Genomic DNA, 18,384 nt, shown 5'->3' on the forward strand with positions numbered 1-18,384 from the left:
TAAATGCAACACCTCTGAATAACCATAATATGCTTTCTTGTTTATCTATTGAAAAGTACTAACTTAACACAACTCAAAGACAGGCTACCGAAAGCCAGAAAGAAGGATTCTGCTATGGAATAAAGGCCGACTTAAAATCCCTTTTTGTGTTCCTTTATTAAAAAAAAAAAATATATATATATTTTAAGCTTTTCTTCACCCCTATAGTATTTTTAACTTTAAGATTACCACCAAGATAAACTGTGGTCTCATGTTAATGGAAGAGTTAAAAAATACCTGCAAGTACTTAATAGCACCACTAATAAGAATGAAAAAATTTCAGCAAGTACAAGAAAGTTTAAGAGAAGACATTAAAAAATTATATGAAGTTACACTAAAAACTCCTTTTCCTTCACCTCTCAACATTTTCTGATTCAAAATCTTATTTCCATAATGAAATTCCCATCCCAGAACTTAATAAAAGGAAACCTCCACGCTCATGTTACCCCTCCATATGCATCTTTTAGGCCTCTGAAAGGTGTGGACATGGAATTCCTCCCTGTGAGTCATTCAGGAAAACATTTAAAAACAGAATTTAAGATCACCATAGGGAGCAAAATTTCTGTATTTTTATGATGGAAAATGAAGTAATTACTTTTAAAAATGGAGTTTCAAAATATTCAAACCAATAGATAGTATAGCCCAGGAGGAGATGCATTAGCAGGGACACATTGTTCGGCGTGTCAGTGAGACAGTTTCATCATAAATATCATTTATCAACACATGAATACTACTGCACAATGCAATTTAAAATACAACTCTCCTCTGACTTCAAATTACTGGTTCCCCACCAAAACTGCACCAAGTAGTTTCTTAATAACCACATATCATCTCTAAAAATCACATTCTTACCTTCCTCGGTTTCTACTGGTTGCTGGGATAGAATCTTAAGAAGAACTGGATTTTTCCATACTCCTTCCCTTGTGATATCCACCAATACTTGGAGGTTGTTATTCCCAAATTCCAATAAAGCATCATGTGAATCCTACAAAATGTAAAAGAGTCATTAGAAGTATTTGCTAAAAAATAAACCAGTGTAATTTTACATTATCTGTTCTAATATTTGACTGTATTCTAATGGTTTCTCACCATTCTTTCAAGTCAATACTGTTGTGACATGTTTGCACTGGGATTTTAACAGTACAATGTCTTTACACTTTTCTAATCCCACAGCAAAACTGCCCAATTTCAAAGTACTGAAAGTTAATTCAAAGCCTATTCTGCACTTGCAGCTTTTCCACAATTTTTATGTTTCTCCATGTACATGTGTACATATAAATAAAATTACAGAAATTATTGTATAAAAGACAAAGGATTATTTTGTATCAAAGCATTTAATGCCATCTAAGAAACCAGAATGAAGACTAAATAGTTTCCAGAACAAGTAACAAAATGCCAAAAGTGTAAAATTTTACATTTAGCGTTAACACTAGTGAGATGAGTCAGTCAATTCACTTCTCTGAGAATTATCAAAATGGTGAGTCGCTTGTCTGAGGAAAGTGGTGGGGGGAAACATCCTTAACCTACATGTTTAGCAGTGCAATGGGAGAGTCTCAGAAAGGACTCCTCTCATCTACCAAAAGGGTGAGGTTGGGGTCATATGAAGATGCACTTTTCCTGGTGGTTAGAGATGCAAGAAGTCTCAGGGAACTTAAGAGAAAGCAGAGCACAATACACACAGTAGAGACTGCCATACAACACTCACAGTCCAGACCAAACTGGATCGTGAACAATTTCCTTTATTAACATGAAAACATCCTTCTACTGGGTACAGATACACCATTTCCTTAGAAATTAATCCATATCCAGTGCCTTTACTCTAAGATCCAGGAATTTCCAATCCAGAGAGTTTGGATGCTGTGAAGGTTGACCCAGAGACCCTCCACATCAAACAGGTCTCCAGCTGAAGTTCATCCACCAAACCTTTGTACATAGCACAATACTTAAGAGTGATCAAGGCCCTACCACTTCTGGAAACCTGAGGAGTGGAAGAAAAAGAGATTACACATATCAAGGGTAGAGTCTAACACAGAAGAAAAAGTAACTGGAAACAGATTCCAATACTTAATGTCCCTAGCAGGAAAACCAATCTAGGGTGACCTGCACTAAAGTATTATTGTGCAGAATTTCCTAAAGCTGACAGATACTAACCAACTGTAGGCAATTTGTGGCTACACATTCAGTAAAAATGCCTCTCAGTCATAACACATCTTAAGACTTAGTTTGACATGTGACAACGTCCCCTAGTTCTAATGAGCTTTGTTTATTAGTTAGCAGTACTTTTAACACTATTATTAACTTCAGGTTTGCTTTCAATAGCCTCTGTTGTATCCCCTATATCAGAATCAGTTCAATGTCCTTAATTATAAGAATTAAATGGGGCTAATGCTATGACCACTGGGAATACCAGAGTAACTAAACAGCCTTGTATCATGAGCTGTCAAAAGACAGCAATAAGCTACCTTCCACACTGCAATACGTAAGACATGTTTTTCAAGTTTCTGAGTTATCTTCTATAACCCAAGTGAATCAGCTATGAAAGTACCCAAGACTTTCCCATTAACTCAGAGTAAAAAGCATCTCTGCATTTAATGATTAGATGCAGTTTAATAAATTACATATTGATGTTCAGTATCAGATGCTAATTTCAGACCAACTACAAGTTTTTTATTTAACTATGTCCTTTCTAATACTACAAACTGCACTCCATAAATCTGTGCACAGAGAACTTGGGCAAAGCACCTACACACCAGGGAGTGAGGCTTTATTCCCAGCAAAAGATTCACAAAGGGAAAATCACATTCTTACTGTGAAGGTTTCATTTACATTGATCCATAGCTGTCATTATAGTCTCAAGTTTCTTAAAGGACTCCTCTCAAATAACTATGACACATAGTACCAGACTACCCAAATTGAAGTGGAGCTAACATAGCATCCTTCCCTCCTCACTCCCTGATTTTGTGTATCTGCTCCAAGTATACCTGAGCATACTTGTATACTTTATGGAACAAACTCTACTGTTACTTCACCCCTGAAGTCTGCATCCATTGGCAAGTTTATACGGATACATCCAGCTCCTGGAGAGCCTGTCGGTCCCTAGAATAGGAAACAAAGTGTATGGGGCTCTTCAAGGTGCATCCAGATGACTTTGGGGCATTTTATCACTAAACTGAGAACCCAGGCAAGTACCAAGTGAAGATTCCAACAATCAAAAGGGGACTACAGGAAGATGCACATACTTCTACAAAGCTCATTGCAGCAACCACCTTCCTGCTTGCTCATGTTAGCACACAATGAATTGTGACACTTTAGAGAATGATCAAGAACTTGGCTGGTGTTCTGCAACACAGGTGTTGAGTATCTCTAGATGTTCCTGTCACAAGAAGCACGAGGAAGTCAAGGAAAAGTAAAGCATATTCTGCATGTTTCCATTTAAACTGATAAGAACACAAAATGCATTCCTGATTCCAGAAACCGGCATTAATGTACTCCAAGGCTAGGCTAACCTTCTTCCTATACTAACCATGACATTAAAGTGACATGTCCTGACTTAAATAAACAGGATTTCCAGCTATAACCAGTCTTTAATGTAAGAAGCAGCTGACACCAGAAGGCAGGGTTGCCATTCCAAAAGACATTCAACAGGTCACAGAACATCTCTGACAGGGACTCAGTGAAGTTCAACACAGGCAACTCAAAGTGCTGCTGCACTGTTTGGTGCTGTTGAGACTCCACTGGAGTCCCACACTCGTTGTAGCTGACCTGTACTGCTCATCTGCCATAGTGGAGCAAGTCCAGCAAAGGCCACCAGAAGGCCTATACAATCTTAGTAAGAGAGGGTGAAGAGGGAAATTTCTGAGCTGGCTTTATCTTTGCTATGCTCCCCAGTTGGTAGTTGGAGCTGGACTTTCTGTCTAGTGAGTGAGTCAATAGACAAGTCAAAGGGAGATTCAGCAAAGGGGAGTGTGGGTGGTGTATCAATGTTTAAATACGCTCACTTTGAAAGGACTACCCAAAGTTTGAGCAATCTCCGTTCTTACAGACACTTAAAACTTGGTGGGGCAGGGCCACAAGCAACTTGGTTCAAGATAGCCCTTACTCTGAGTGAAGAGGTGGATCAGATAACTTGAGCTACCTTCCAGCTCCAGCTGCCTCATGACTCTTCCACAATAGTCTGCATATTCAAAGCAGCCAGAGGACTGCAGATTCAATGCATTTACCAGACATACTGAAAGCACACCTAGTGGGAGTCAGTGCCCTACACTAGTTCTTCTCTGACTGCAAGAACAAAACCAAACATCAGAAGTGAACACACATTAGGAGTTCTTTCCAAACACAGAACTATAGTGCAGACTTCCACCTTCTAAGGAGCACTGAAGTTAAAAGCCTCATAGCTGAATGTAACTATCAAGCAGTTTTGATCAGTCATCTCACCTTCCTTAGCAATGCCCAAGATTTTCTGTAAATATTGCCTCAATGGTGATTTTAATTTTAAAATAACTGCTGTAACTGTTCCAACTCTTAGTTCCCAGCATACTTGCTAAATAAAATTATTAAAGGACTAAGCTACTTCTAAAAATTATTATAAAGAAAGTGAAACTAACAACTGAGCTATCAGTGAGACCACCTCAAAATTGGTTGTCGGTATCATAAGAAGAGTTGGTGCTGATCTGCAGATGCAAAGACAGGCAAGTATGAGGCTCAGAATGAGGAGCTACACAGGAGTTACAACACACAAAGGTTTCAGGCTGTATTTAAGCACTTGAAAACACCACTTAATCAATCCTTACACATACACAGCTGTTCCTCCTCTCAAGACTCTCCTTCCTGTGCAAGCTGGATCAGGAAACTAAATTCAACAGAAAGAGCCTCAGGGGAGGAGTGTTTTTGCTTCGTTTTTAAAAATTAAAGCATGATAATTTCCCCACTTTACACACAGCTAAATGGCATGACAGCAGAATCAGGCAGGTGAATGACAGACATAATGCTTAAATCAGTGCTGCCAGAAGATGCTTAAGTTATAGCCTCAGGACAGCTTAAAAAATGTCAGTGGGAAACAACAAACCGATCTAAATTTAGATCTATGAATTATGCAACCACAGTCCAGAGTTCCTGAAAGTGGCAGTTACGATCACATAGAAAGTCTTGTATGTAATTTTATCCTCAGACTTGGGTGATTAAGAAAACAGTAAGGGGTGTGCAGGTTGAAGGGACACTATCTCACCACAAAATAAATACAAGCCCATTTTAACAACCCCACTTTTGATCTCTCTAAACTATACAGCACACATATTAAGTTTTTTCAACAAAGTTGCTAAACCATCCATTGTGCATTCCCCTCCTGTATACTAACATTACAGCTTGAACTTCTACCAGTCTCAAGTGTAGAACAGGTCAAAGACCAAGTCCAAAAACCCATCAGAATTTAACAGCAGCCTATGACTTCGAATTTCACCTGGAAGATTGAACTCAATGAGCTTTACTGAGCTCACAACAGCCAAATCAAGAAGAGTTCTTGTTATCAGAAGACCTTTGGTAAACAGCCTACACTTCCTTTGAGGGTAATGTTTATATGTTCAGATTATTCACAAAGAGCTTCAACAAAGCATTAATATCAATGAAAATGTAACAATCTTACTGCAAGTCTTGAGAATTTATGCCATTTCCTGGCATCATATGAATAAAAGCATATAACTCAGACATTCCCAGCTCTTACTGGTGAGGAATAATTTAAAAAACATGAGACAAAGCATCACCTCTTAAAATTACCAGTGCTTTACTGTACTTAAATGTACTGCAGTACTGCAAGAGCTTTAAGGAAGCCACAGAGAGCTCTGAGCACATACTACATAGAGCGGTGTCACCCAAATATCTGTTCTAGCAACTTCAAGATATTTATTAGTTTAGAAGATTGAACTACAAACAGGATTTTCAGCTCTGCGCAGTTCTGAAGGGCAGAGAGAGGGAAATAGCTCGTTGGATGAACTCACCCTCTGTACTGATAGGGCAGGGTTATACCCATCCTGGCCCGAGCAAGTACTTACCAACCAACAAGTGCCCAAGACCACACTAACGGATTTTGCAATGTTACATTACACTGACTGAGACTCACTGCCTCTTAATGACACTTATCACAAGTCCTTCTGCTGCTGAGCTGCATGTTCTGAGGAGTTAGAAGCCACTGCCTCAGAGAAAGACAAAACAGACCATTTACCTGCTGCCACCAACAGAATGACATAGCTGTGAGGAACTGAAGGAATTAACGGGTCAAACATTCATCAATGCGAAAAGCCTCAAGGACAAATTGTGGCCTTTGTGGTTGGTCTGAGGAATTAATTATCTGCCTAGGGAATTGCCGAGTGTACTGAAGGGTGCACAGCTCCACTCCCTTCCAGTTTTATAGACAAATTCCTTAGATAAGCCTTGAAGCAGGGAGGCATAGACAGAGTAAAACTGTATGTTTGGGTTACTGTCTGCACCTTAATTTATGACTATAGCCTCGAAGAAGAGTTAAAAGACTGCTAAGAGACAAATAACCAGCACCAGATGGACCTAAGCAAAAAAAATGAGGAAAAAAATAAAGGGGGGGGGGGAGCGCAAGCATGACCACCAAACCCATGGTCCACCTACTTCCTTGTCTCTTATGGAAAGGAGTTCATGGAATACCTGCCTCTCCTGATCTAGTATGCTAGTCAGCTGATAAGATGAACTTAAAAGGCCACAGAAAACTTTCCTGGGTTTGCAACCACTATTGAAGATTACCAGACCTGAGTCAACGTTGGAACCTGGGGTGGTGATACAGATTTCTTTGACTCTCTTCCTCTCCTTTCTCTTTTCTTCCCTTTTTTTTTTCTTCTTTCTTACAGATTTATAAGAGACTCCATTGCTTACTATCCTTTTCCAAGTTTAAGCTATTTCTACCACAAATAAAACATTTTAACTGTTTGGTGTTGTTTCGCCTTAATTTAACCTGAGGGGATCACAGAATCTTTACAACTCTCCTGGTCATAACAGTAGCTGACAAAAAAAATAATCGTAATAAAATCTGGACAAGGGTGAGATACTACTACTGAAAAGACTGCCACTCTTCAGGTTATGACATTCTGTGATCCAATGTAAACAATGTTTTCCCAACAGCCACTCTTCGGGCTTTGGGATGCAGTACCAAACTAGCAGAGCCCAGTTCAGTTTTGAGGATCATTCACATTTCAGTATCTTTGCATTAAGGACTGAAAGAATACCTTTAGAAGGTGAGAAAAAAAGGGGGCCTATTATACATCACCTGATTTGCTGGGTCAGCACTGTGCTTGAGACTGAGGGTATCAATACTAAAATATCAAATATGAAATTCACCAACAGATGTAGCATACAAGACACTTCCATTCTAGATGCTTAGCTAAACCTTTTCTTCCTGAACCTTCTGAAGAATTAAGGAAAAATTATTGATTATTAATGGAAATATTTATAAGAATCTACTATGAATACTTCTAAAGACTTTGAAAAAACAATGCAAAATTTAAGTATATACATCTCATTAAGACAACAGCATAAGTAGGTCCTTACGAGGGGAACACAAAGCATTACATTCTAGATGAAGTGAGGAAAGGATTATATAGTAAGAGCCTATGGACAAAGTTAAAGAGAAAAACGCAATACTTGGAACAGTTTACTGAAGTACCAGGATTTTTCAGTGCTGGCAATTTAAAGCAATCAGCAACTCCTACAGTGTCACAAAAATTTTTGTTTTATGCAAATCCTCAATACATAACTTCTCTAAAGAAAGCATTTATGCTCTTTATAAGGCTTGAAGGGAACACTGTTCCATAATCTGTATTCAATTCCCATGATAATGCATCTCCGCCCCCACTAAAACAATCTCTGCATGTACTGTTTTACCTTCCTTAACTGCCCAGATGACATCCATCCCCACAGTACCTCTCCACTGAGTTCATACCCCAGATTGAGTTTGCCTGTAACAAGGGTCCTGTTGTAATTCTGCCTCAATCCTTTCACTCATATTTTACAGCATTTCCCCACCTGCGTCCACATCTTCTGCGTGCTGACACTCCATAAAATCTGTGCTGAGACTCCTGCCATACAATCTCACATCTTGTTTTCATTTTGCACAGGTTGCCTCTGGTCTTGCTTAAAGATAAGGAAAACTGGAACTGGACTCATGAGGGACTGCAGGGTATAACTACTGTTATTTAGGATGAAAGAACAAACAGTCTCAGATACCAAATAAATCTTCTGATAGCATTTTGTATATAAGCTTGATGTCAGTGACACTCCATTTTCAGTTTCAGAAAAGTCCCTACACCTTGCTGCTCTGAAATTCAAGTCCTTAAATTTTCACCCCAGAAGTGAAAAAGGTACTTGAAATTTCACTGCCTATGCAGATTGTTACAGAGCAACAGTTAATGCAGGCAGATCTGAAAGAAATACTTCTGTCCCACATTTGCTGCAACCACTAGTTACACTAGGAGTTATATTCCTCATCAGTCACACTTTCCCCTTTTGTTAGGAAAGGAATAAGCACACTCACATCTATCAATCTGGGGCATGTGCAAATATATAGTTTTGCAGTTCTTTGCTACAGGATTTGCCTGGAGATTGGTGCATTAACATCACAGACTTTAAATGTACAAGCCTACAAGTGATCCCTGTCTAAAGGTCTATATTGCCCGCTGTACAACTGCATACTTCTCCTCTGTTACCCTCCCTCTTCTGTGACGAAGAGTGGGTTCACGCTGTATTCCAGGGCAGGGTACAAACATTCTGATTCTTGTATTTCTGCAAGAGTGCTACTTCAAAACCTCATTAAAAGCATCTGTTTGTGTAAGTCCACAAACCCCTTCAGCAAGGTTTCAGAGTACTACCCAGTTTAATAAGCTTTGCCCAAATCTTTTAATGTTTGAACTATGGGAAGCATTATGTGAGTGCTAAAGTTGGATGCCAGTTTCAAAAAGTCAGTACTAACACCAAGTATATTACTACACCTGGCAGTGCAGTAATCATCTTGAATTATCCCTCAGTTCTAAAAGTTGACATGAGATATCTGGGCTTGGGTCACCCTTCTACCCCTGGAATTTAACAGTTCCCTTTCAACATAATCAGCCTGAATAAAGTAATCTCATCTGACTAAAAACTTGCTGCCTGTTGACAGAAGCATTAAAGCTCAATCACTTGCTTCAGAAACCTAGAAACACACACACTTGTTAGATCACAGAAATTATTCTCCTTGGTAACAAGAATTCTCCTTGCAGATCCCTCCAGTGAAAAGCTAGTCATTCTTAGAGCTGCTTCATAGCTCTGCTAGAACAGGAAAAAGCCTATATATGCCCTCCCCATACCCCGAATATGAGACAACATCTTGTGTCAGGTCTAGGCCATCTCAGTTACAAAGTTATTGTATGCCTTTTAGTGTATGATAAGCTCTGAAGGCTTAGGGAAGACCTTATCACCATGTTCCAGTATTTAAAGGGTGGCTACAAAGAAAGTGGAGACTCCCCTTTTACAAGGAGTCACATTGAAAAGACAAGGGCTAATGAGTACTAGTTACTCTTGGGGAGATTCCAATTGGACACAAGAGGAAAGTTTTTCACAATGAGACCAATCAGCCACTGAAATAATCTCCCCAGGGCAGTGGTGGATTCCCCAACCTTGGACACTTAAGATTTTAAGATTCCCCAACCTTGGGGACTTTTAAGATTTTAAGATGTGCTGGGCCATCTTGTCTAGACCGCGCTTTTGCCAACAAAGGTTGAACCAGATGGCCCTTGAGGTCGCTTCCAACATGGGATTCTATGATTCACTCTTCTTTATCCAATGATGACTGGATTCGTGAATTTAAGAGCTACCCTGGAAACCATACATTTCAACTTCTTCCATCAGCCCTAACAGAAAAGATGAAGCTGTGGCTGACCACCCTTATTTGTGGCATCCCCACAAATGAAGGGGCTGGGAAAACCGACCTAACCTCTGCAACACCATGATTAATAGCTACAGACTACATGTAATAGATGGCATAGCTGGGTATTATCAAAATCAACTGATATGCCTTTAAACTTGGTTCTGGAGTTCTGCACTGTCCACTATAATCTGCCATAGTAAGGGATTCACAGGACTTACGCAGCAGCACTCAAAATAAAGGACAAATCTCTGACATCACTAAGACCATAGGATCAAAACTGTACCTACTGCACTCCCTTCTACTACCAAGCACATGCCACACTCAGAAGAAACACTTCTAGGAATCATCTGGACTAAAGACCTGTCCTGCTGTTTTCATCCCCCTCAATTCAGGTATAGACACTAACTTGCATAGACACTAACTTGCCACTCAAATCTCAACAAAAGCTTTTTTAGTTGTCTTCAGAGTAATACCTCAGAGCTGTTAACACCACTCCATCTAACTCAAACTTTCTCTCACACTAATCATTAGATCAAGATCTGCTGTAGTTCTCTTGCTACAGTTGCCATTGGCTGTGTAGTTCTAAATCTGCAGTTGGGCCTAAGGCCGCCAATACTATTGCTGCAGTTAGTCTGCTGCTGCTCAGAAGCTCTCACTGCCTGGATAACAGCAATGCAGGACAGGTGGAATTCAGCGAAGGGTAGAAGAAGAGGAGCATAATAGCAGGGGGGGGGTTGTTGTGTGTTTGGATTTTTTTGTTCGGTAGTTTCTGGGTTGTTGTTTTTTTGTTTTTTGGGTTTTTTTTGTAAAGTAAATTGAAAGGAGAAATTCAGAACACTTACCTGTATGGACTGATGGAATCCTAACCACACCTCATGCGGCAATTCACTTTCAGGAACTGAAAGCAGTAGCTCAAAACAACTCCTGGAAAAGTAAGAGGCAAGTAAGCAAGCTACCTGAACACACGCTGTTGTTAAATTAAATAACATTTGTGGTACGTATTACTTATCATTCAGATAAGAAATCACAGTAACATTGAAACATGTTGGACTGCATAGCTCAATTAAGTTCAGATTCAAAAAACAGAAAGGGGGGAAGCAAGACCTACTTGATATTCCCCCATTTAGACCACCAGGTCACTGCTATCCCTTTTCAGAAACAAAAAGGAAACAACTGTATTTAGTACATCCATCTAATTTCAGGGAAAAGTTCTGCTGTCTTATAGGAGACAAAGCAACAGCATGGGCTATCCAATCTGGGACAGGACATACAACTGCTGCACAGAACAATCTGAGCTATTCAAACTAAATCTGTTAACTGTGACACTCTGTCTAGAGATTCACAAGATTCATGCACAGCAAAAACATTCTCATGACAATATAAAGTAAGAAAACAAGTCTAAGACTCCACATACAATAAATACACTGAATAACTGCTATAAGCTATACTTGATACACAGTTCCATCTTATGTCAGCTTTTCTTCAAGACCTCTACTCCTGAATATTAAATAGAAGAATGACAGGACAACACATGCAGTCATAGATATAAGAGCTGAGTGAACTTGGGTAAGGAGAAAATGAAGAGATGACCATAAACCAAACATGAGCCTCAAAACTGCTTAGTACCCAAATAGAATGGATTTCCTTTCCCTCTTCCTCCTGAATTTTGATAAATACGTTGAACAGTTACTTGCAAAATGCTGTGCCTAATCAGTCTTTAGCCAGACTCAGTAATAACATGCATAAACAAGATCAAGTGGACAAATACTGAACTAACATCTGGCCATTCTTTCCACATTTCAGAAGTTTGCCTTCACTGCCCAATCCTCTTCCTTTAAACAGATTTCTATTAGACAGAAAATATGATAGACTTCATTGAATCATTCAGTAATTATTCACATCAGACACTAGAATGTCAGTCATTACTATGCCCATGAAAAAAGTGGGCAATAGGATCACCAGATCTGTCATAGGTCACAATATTGTAAAATAATCAGGACTTACTTTTCCCTTGTACTCAAGCTCGGCAATAAAAATTAAATCCCCAGTTCAGATGTAGTAACCACCTGGGTCTAGACTAGACTATCAAAAACAACTTCACAAAGGCTCACAGCAGTTGAACTCTATTTTAACATTAAAAAACCGCAAAACCCACACCAACTGAAAACATCACTAGGCATGTGTCCAATTTACATGCATGTCACACAGAGACTCTTTTCAAAGAAAATATTTGCAAACTTCATGGCCAATGTGCTTTTGAAAAGTCTTTTGATGTATATCTCATTTTCAGACTTGAAGCCAATCAATCCTGTCTACTTCCACTCTTAATTCCTGGAAATATTTTTTCTAGAATATTACTTTTTCATACATGACATATTGGTTACATAAAATATCAGGTTTAAACAAAGTGGCAAAGCAAAGTTTTATGAATAATTTTTATGTACTTAACCCCTGAGGTACTACTTCAACAGCAAAAAAATCTGAAATTACATTTTCAGAGCATTGCATATACAGAGTGAGAAGACAGTCTATGAGGACAAGAGGGCTGAATTTAGGCCTTGAGAGTTACCATCTGTTGCAGTAACACAGCTGAACCAAGAACTGAAAATTCTTCTGTTGTGAGTCCTTAAGTATTCCTCAGGATCCTAACACCAAGCACTCTAGTTTGGAAATCCTAAGAAATCTGGAGCTCCCGGAGTATAGCCACCACATAAAACAACATGCAGCACAACTGCAAAACTAATATCCAGGACATTCCAATTTCCTTATCAGAAAACCAATCAGAATTCTAAGTTACTTGCCTAAGTTTTTGCTCTAAGAATTGACTCAAACACACAGCTACATAAAGACTAGCCAGCCTTTCTTACTGGCAAGGGTGAGGAATGGCTATTTAGCTTAATTCTTCCTTTTGGTCCTTATTATACAATACATCAAAATCCACCTCTATCCCTGAAAGTCCATTTCCTTCTTTATTGTAATGGAACTAAATGGAATTTAGGTATCATGGCTAAGGCCACAAATCAAAATATCAGGATCACATTATGAAGTCAAGCCTTTCCACCCAGCTCTACCAGTATCACCACAACATCTACCTACATAAAACTAAATTCCAAACTTTAATCAATTTTTTTCAAATAAAATGTAATGGGTACTTGAATGATTCCACTAGTAAAAAAACCCCATTCATCTCAAAACACTCAACTTCAGAATATATCTTAGAAGGCCTCCTAGGTTTGAATTTCTTTATTTTGGAAGGAATAACTCTAGGTAAGAATCAACACATTATTTGCATATAATTATTCTATAATCACTTTATATCTCATTCATTTATTTTAAGACAAACTTTAACAAGTAAATTTAAAAAGCTTTAAGAATTGTGTTAAACTTTAGATTGTATTAGAAAATTTTTCTTATCTTAAGCTTCTGAGAGTTAAAATGATGACTAATTATACATTAGATGATCAGCAGGAATAGTTCACTTTTCAGGAACTACCCTGCATTTGTTAAGAACTGAGTTAGCTCTTAATGACAGCAGAGTGGTAAATGCAAGTTAGTGAATCAAACTACAACAGCTTATTAGGTTGAGAAATGCTTTCTTAGATAGCCAGACCAGTGAACTGTCACATGTACCTCCTCACAGAGGTGTTACAGAAAGCAAGCACTCTTCCTGAAAGCAATGTGTTAGACTAAGTAGGTACAACCAGTAGGTGAGATATGGCTCAAGAACTTTGAGACAGACTGGTCTTATCAGTTGAAACCAGTTTTGCTACTTAGACCAGATGACATTCAGATCTCCTTTTTCTTTTTATGGTTGAAAAAGCGTAAGAACACCTCAAAGATGTAGAAATGGTAAACTCCTTTTCAAACCAGTGCCATCACAGCAAAGAGGAAAAAGTAGAAAGCAGTCAAATATTAGCTACTGGCAAACAATGTGAACTAGGAACAAGTCTTGCTACTTTGTTAAAGTTTAATCTATTAATCTTAGGAGCATATAAACAACTTTCATATAGAAGTAAAATTTTCATACTGATGGTGACATGAATGGCATCTTCCCCCTCACACAGTATCCTCAGAGTACTCACAGAAGCTTGAGAGAACAATCAGCTTCAAGGGCTTCCTAAGATTCATGCAGATAGACAGCTAACCAAATCTCAAAGACACCTCTGATATGGCTAATTCTTTATTAATTCTTCTATAGAGGCAATACCTTTGGTATAGTAATATTGGGTATTAAGGAGAACGTGTTGTGCTTTGTGTGCGAGGAAGCAAGCAGTGTTGCGTTCTACTTGACCAAAGCAGGCATGGCCCTTCACAGCTGTGGCCAGAGAGAACATCCCTGTTCCTCTACAATCATTTGCCAAATCTGTAAACCACAAGAGCAATCACTCCAAGCTTTCCTTTTATTTCCTAAGGTTAGACAGTGAACCAACAAGGTCTCCCACTGCATCAGTTTCTTATGGGGGGTACAGTTTCTCTGGCATGTCAAGTGTACTCTGAACACACAGCTGACCTGATCAGGTGGCAGGGAAAGCCATGCTATACCGAGCTTTACTGTTACTGGCTCACCCTGCTGAGGAGGATGTCAGTTGGACGAAGTTCTCTGCCCCTTCTCCAGAAGGGATGTTGGAACAGAAGGAGGATTTCAATAGTAAGTAGAGAACTTTTGCTTTAGAACAGGAAGCTTGTTCATTTCAGTTCTCATTGGGGTTCAAGTCTGAAAATACACAGCATATGCAACAGATTTGGGTAACCCAACTGCCTCCCCAAAAATCAGTTACAGGGGAACAGTACACTTTCATGTCCTTATACAGTTCTCCCCCCTCATGGAACTTAACTTTTATCTTTAATTCCCTGTTTTAACTTCTCTCTCCCTCCCCTGGAAACTCTTCTGTTAAAGAAAACCGTGGGAGAGTTGAGTTAGGTATCCTATTTACCTCATCCTACCCGTAACATCACTCATTGTTTTTCTCATTCTTTAGATACCTCTCAAATGTAATCATAACAAGAACAGGGGAGATTGCAGCAAGTCAGCCTCTGTACTGTCCTCCACCACAAAGTTTTATGAATACACAAGCAACAGCAAACTCTTTGCACTGAAAGATGGAAGAAAACAGCAGAAGCAGAATATTCTGATTTTTCTCAGTAGAAAAGCAATTTTGACACAGAGTTGGGATTCCTGACCTGAAGTATGTAACAGTGACAAAATATATAGAAAGTACTCCAGGTATGGATGACCTGCATAAAAAGACAGTGAAAGACAAACTTTTTAAGCAACATGAATAGGAAAGAGCAGAACACATAAGCTAATTAATGATAATATAATGGAGAAAAGAATATCCGTAAAGGGACAGTCTGCAAAAGCAATTAAGATATTTTGCCAAAAATGTGTTATGTACCAGGTAAATGATTTAGCAGTTTAAGCTTTCAGTTTCTATAGTAAGAAGTTAAGACAGACTTTTCCTGATGTCACATGCTTTCCCTTCTTGACAGAAGGTTAAGGAAAAAAAAAAAAAAAAAAAAAAAAAAAAAAAAATTAGTTCACATATTTCTCAAATCCAAAAAAAAAAAATTCAAAGCATCATATGGAGATATCTGGTTCTGAGCTGTTGATTTACACTGCAAGTTAGTACATTATAAAAGCAGCATCTGACCAAGGACTTAATTGCAAAACCCTTCTCAAAAAGAACACTTGACTCCAAATCACAAAGCAAGGAAGCTACTGATAAAGAAAAAAATAGTCTATTGAAAACTGTCACAGAATTACTTTTATTCAATGATGATATCCATATTCAAGGACCTAGACCTTCACCCTTCCCCCTCGAATGAAACATTATCTGTAACGAATGACCAGCACATCAAGTTATCCTTCTCAGGCTAAGGGTAGTAACTGATTATATTCCAGGCTTCACTCTTCAGTTACAAATAGCTGCTCTGCACTTAGAACAGACTTTGAGGAACTACAGGTTATTCCGTCTAAGCTGATGGACTGTAAAACAGTTCTCTCCTTTTGTTCACCTCTACAGATGCTAGTCAAAGAGATCAGGTTGAAGTACTCCGGTTTGCTATCCAACAGCAACAGCCCGTGCGCAAAAAGACTGCCATGAATACAAAACAGCTTATCCTTTTCAGAGAGGGACATGTTCAGAACTACCTTGCATTATGTACAGGTGAGAGGACACACCAAAGCAGCAACTGCAGAGCAAGTGATACACGTTTATCAATCCATGCATGAACATCTAATATTAAAGCTTCTGTTTAATGAGGACCACACTAAGCTTTTTCTACAGAAAATAATAATTTTCAGAATGTTTAAGAAAGAACAGAACCTTCCCAATACCTGCACCATTATCCAAACACAGAAGAACAAAGCCTTACCAAGCGGTAAGGCTTTCACATTCACATTAACAAAATGTTCAAATACACTTTTGTGGTATAACTAAAAAAGTACTAAACACATTTACTAGATAATAAATTGTCAATACAGTTGTCAAATTAAGCATTATACCATTTCAAGAACTTGCCCTTTCATTTATAAAATATAGGTTTTTTTAAAAAAATAATCTTAAAACTTACAGCACTAGCCTGCCAAGTACCAAAAGAACATCTTCACATTCTGTAGTCAAGTAAGGTCGTGCATTAGCAAAGCTTTGGATGGAGATCCGATATACTTCCAAAAAAGGTAAAATATGTTCCGATGCACCCCGACTGCCAGCATACTGAAGTAGTGTCTGAAAGAAAATAAGTTATCATTAGAAGTTCCCATAACACAGTTTTGTCTAACAAACAAATATCAATATGCAATATCAAGCATATACTGTGGAAGAATTCTGGAAATGAGAAGTTTTTACTCTGAAGGAGGTTTAAAAATAGTAGTTTTTTTCCTCAACAGACATTCTCCCTTTTATTAAAAAAAAAAAAAAAAAAATTCATGTATTTTATTATTTGATAAATTTATCAGAATTGCTACTGGGTAGCAAGCTAGATGCAATTGGCAGAAATGTGAACAGTTAAGTTAAAAATTCAGGGAGAAGTTCTGCACTCAGCTTCTTTTGTCCAACTGCCATGGAGACAGAACCACATATGTAACACTGGAATCTTTATTACTAGTGAGAATCCAGAAAAATAGGCAAAAAGTTCAAGATTAAGAACAGTATTCTAGCTGTAGTATTTTAAAGATACATGCATTACCCATTCACCAAACATGAAGCTATTAGAAGGGGCTACAAAACCCAGACCAGACCATTATGCAGTCATTTTTCAATTGCAAAATTACTCTAGATTTTATTACTTGACCATAGCAATCCTACATTATCCAGGTACAGTACTGCAGAAGGAAAGTAAAATCTAGCCAGTTTTAAGAGAAATCAAAGTAAGTTTCAGAAATCACCACACGAACAATAGTAATATCTCCCAAGCTTTTAAAAACTTCTCCACGCTACCATATTATTTTCCAACAGGTTATAAAGTAATACTGAGAGCAAGCAGGGCACTGAACTAAGGACACTGTAGCTCTACTTACAGCTTGCTTCACAAGTAACATCCCTTCTCTGTATGCACGCCCTCCTACAACTCCAGACCAGTTACGCTTGTGCTCCTACCAGTTACAATCCCTCTCTCATGTTGCACCCTCCCTAGGCCAAACAAGGTACCAACCTTAAGGCCCACTGCAAAGAAAACAAAAACCAATGAAAAAGACTGATTTGTGAAACTCTGAGGGCCAAGACCATATGGAAAAAACGTTCAGAGCACCCCACCCTATAATTCAATACAAGCCAAAATGTCCTACAAGGATGATCAGGTCACATCAGGATTCAAATCACTTCAAGTTGGGACTCTGAGACAACCAATTTATTTTAATACCTTAAACACATAATCATATCAGGTTATGACTGGAAGGAAGACACTACTGAAGAGACCCTATGAGGAGCCTACTAAAACCAAGTGCAGTCATTATAATGGCCAGAAACTTTTAAGATGAAGCCTGACTTCCAATACAGCAAGAAATAAGTGGCCAGCTACATGCTATTTTGTGGACTGTCCAGTGTTATGTCAATGATCTAACTACACAGTACCTAGTCCTAGGGAAAAAAAAGCAAGCAGATATCCAATAAACTGGCACAACCATGTGTGATATTTAAGAAAAAAGAAAATTCTAAAAAAATTACATCTAAGAATCAGTAAAAATCAAGACCATTTCACAGATTATTCTCCTAGAATTCATTATCAGTAATGTAACTCCTAGGTGAATAAAAGTTACAAACTCTCCAAAAAAACACACAATATTAATAAAGATATAAGCGGGGTGTGGAAGGGAAGATTGGAAGTTTACAGAAATCATCTTTAAACACAGAACAAAGACCATTATCAGCAGCAATGAATGACTAACCAGTCTAAATCTTTCTCTAACAGATTCATGAAGGATTTGAGAACAT

General features: G+C 38.4%; 1 protein-coding gene across 1 annotated transcript in view; it reads right to left on the minus strand.

Moving 5' to 3' along the window:
- The window catches only part of RLF (rearranged L-myc fusion), a 46,364-nt gene extending 28,857 nt beyond the window's left edge, over window positions 1-17,507 (minus strand). The window contains exons 1-4 of the mRNA XM_026863361.1: window positions 17,472-17,507; window positions 16,526-16,680; window positions 10,795-10,876; window positions 892-1,024 (exon numbers count right to left, since the gene is read on the minus strand). Coding sequence (XP_026719162.1) covers window positions 892-1,024; window positions 10,795-10,876; window positions 16,526-16,680; window positions 17,472-17,492 — 391 coding nt within the window. The 5' untranslated portion in view covers window positions 17,493-17,507. The remainder of the gene's footprint in view (window positions 1-891; window positions 1,025-10,794; window positions 10,877-16,525; window positions 16,681-17,471) is intronic.
- Window positions 17,508-18,384: the final 877 nt, after the last annotated feature.

This window comes from Athene cunicularia (genome assembly GCF_003259725.1).
Source record: "Athene cunicularia isolate RWA chromosome 23 unlocalized genomic scaffold, athCun1 chr23_part1, whole genome shotgun sequence".
In the NCBI taxonomy this organism is placed as follows: domain Eukaryota; kingdom Metazoa; phylum Chordata; class Aves; order Strigiformes; family Strigidae; genus Athene; species Athene cunicularia.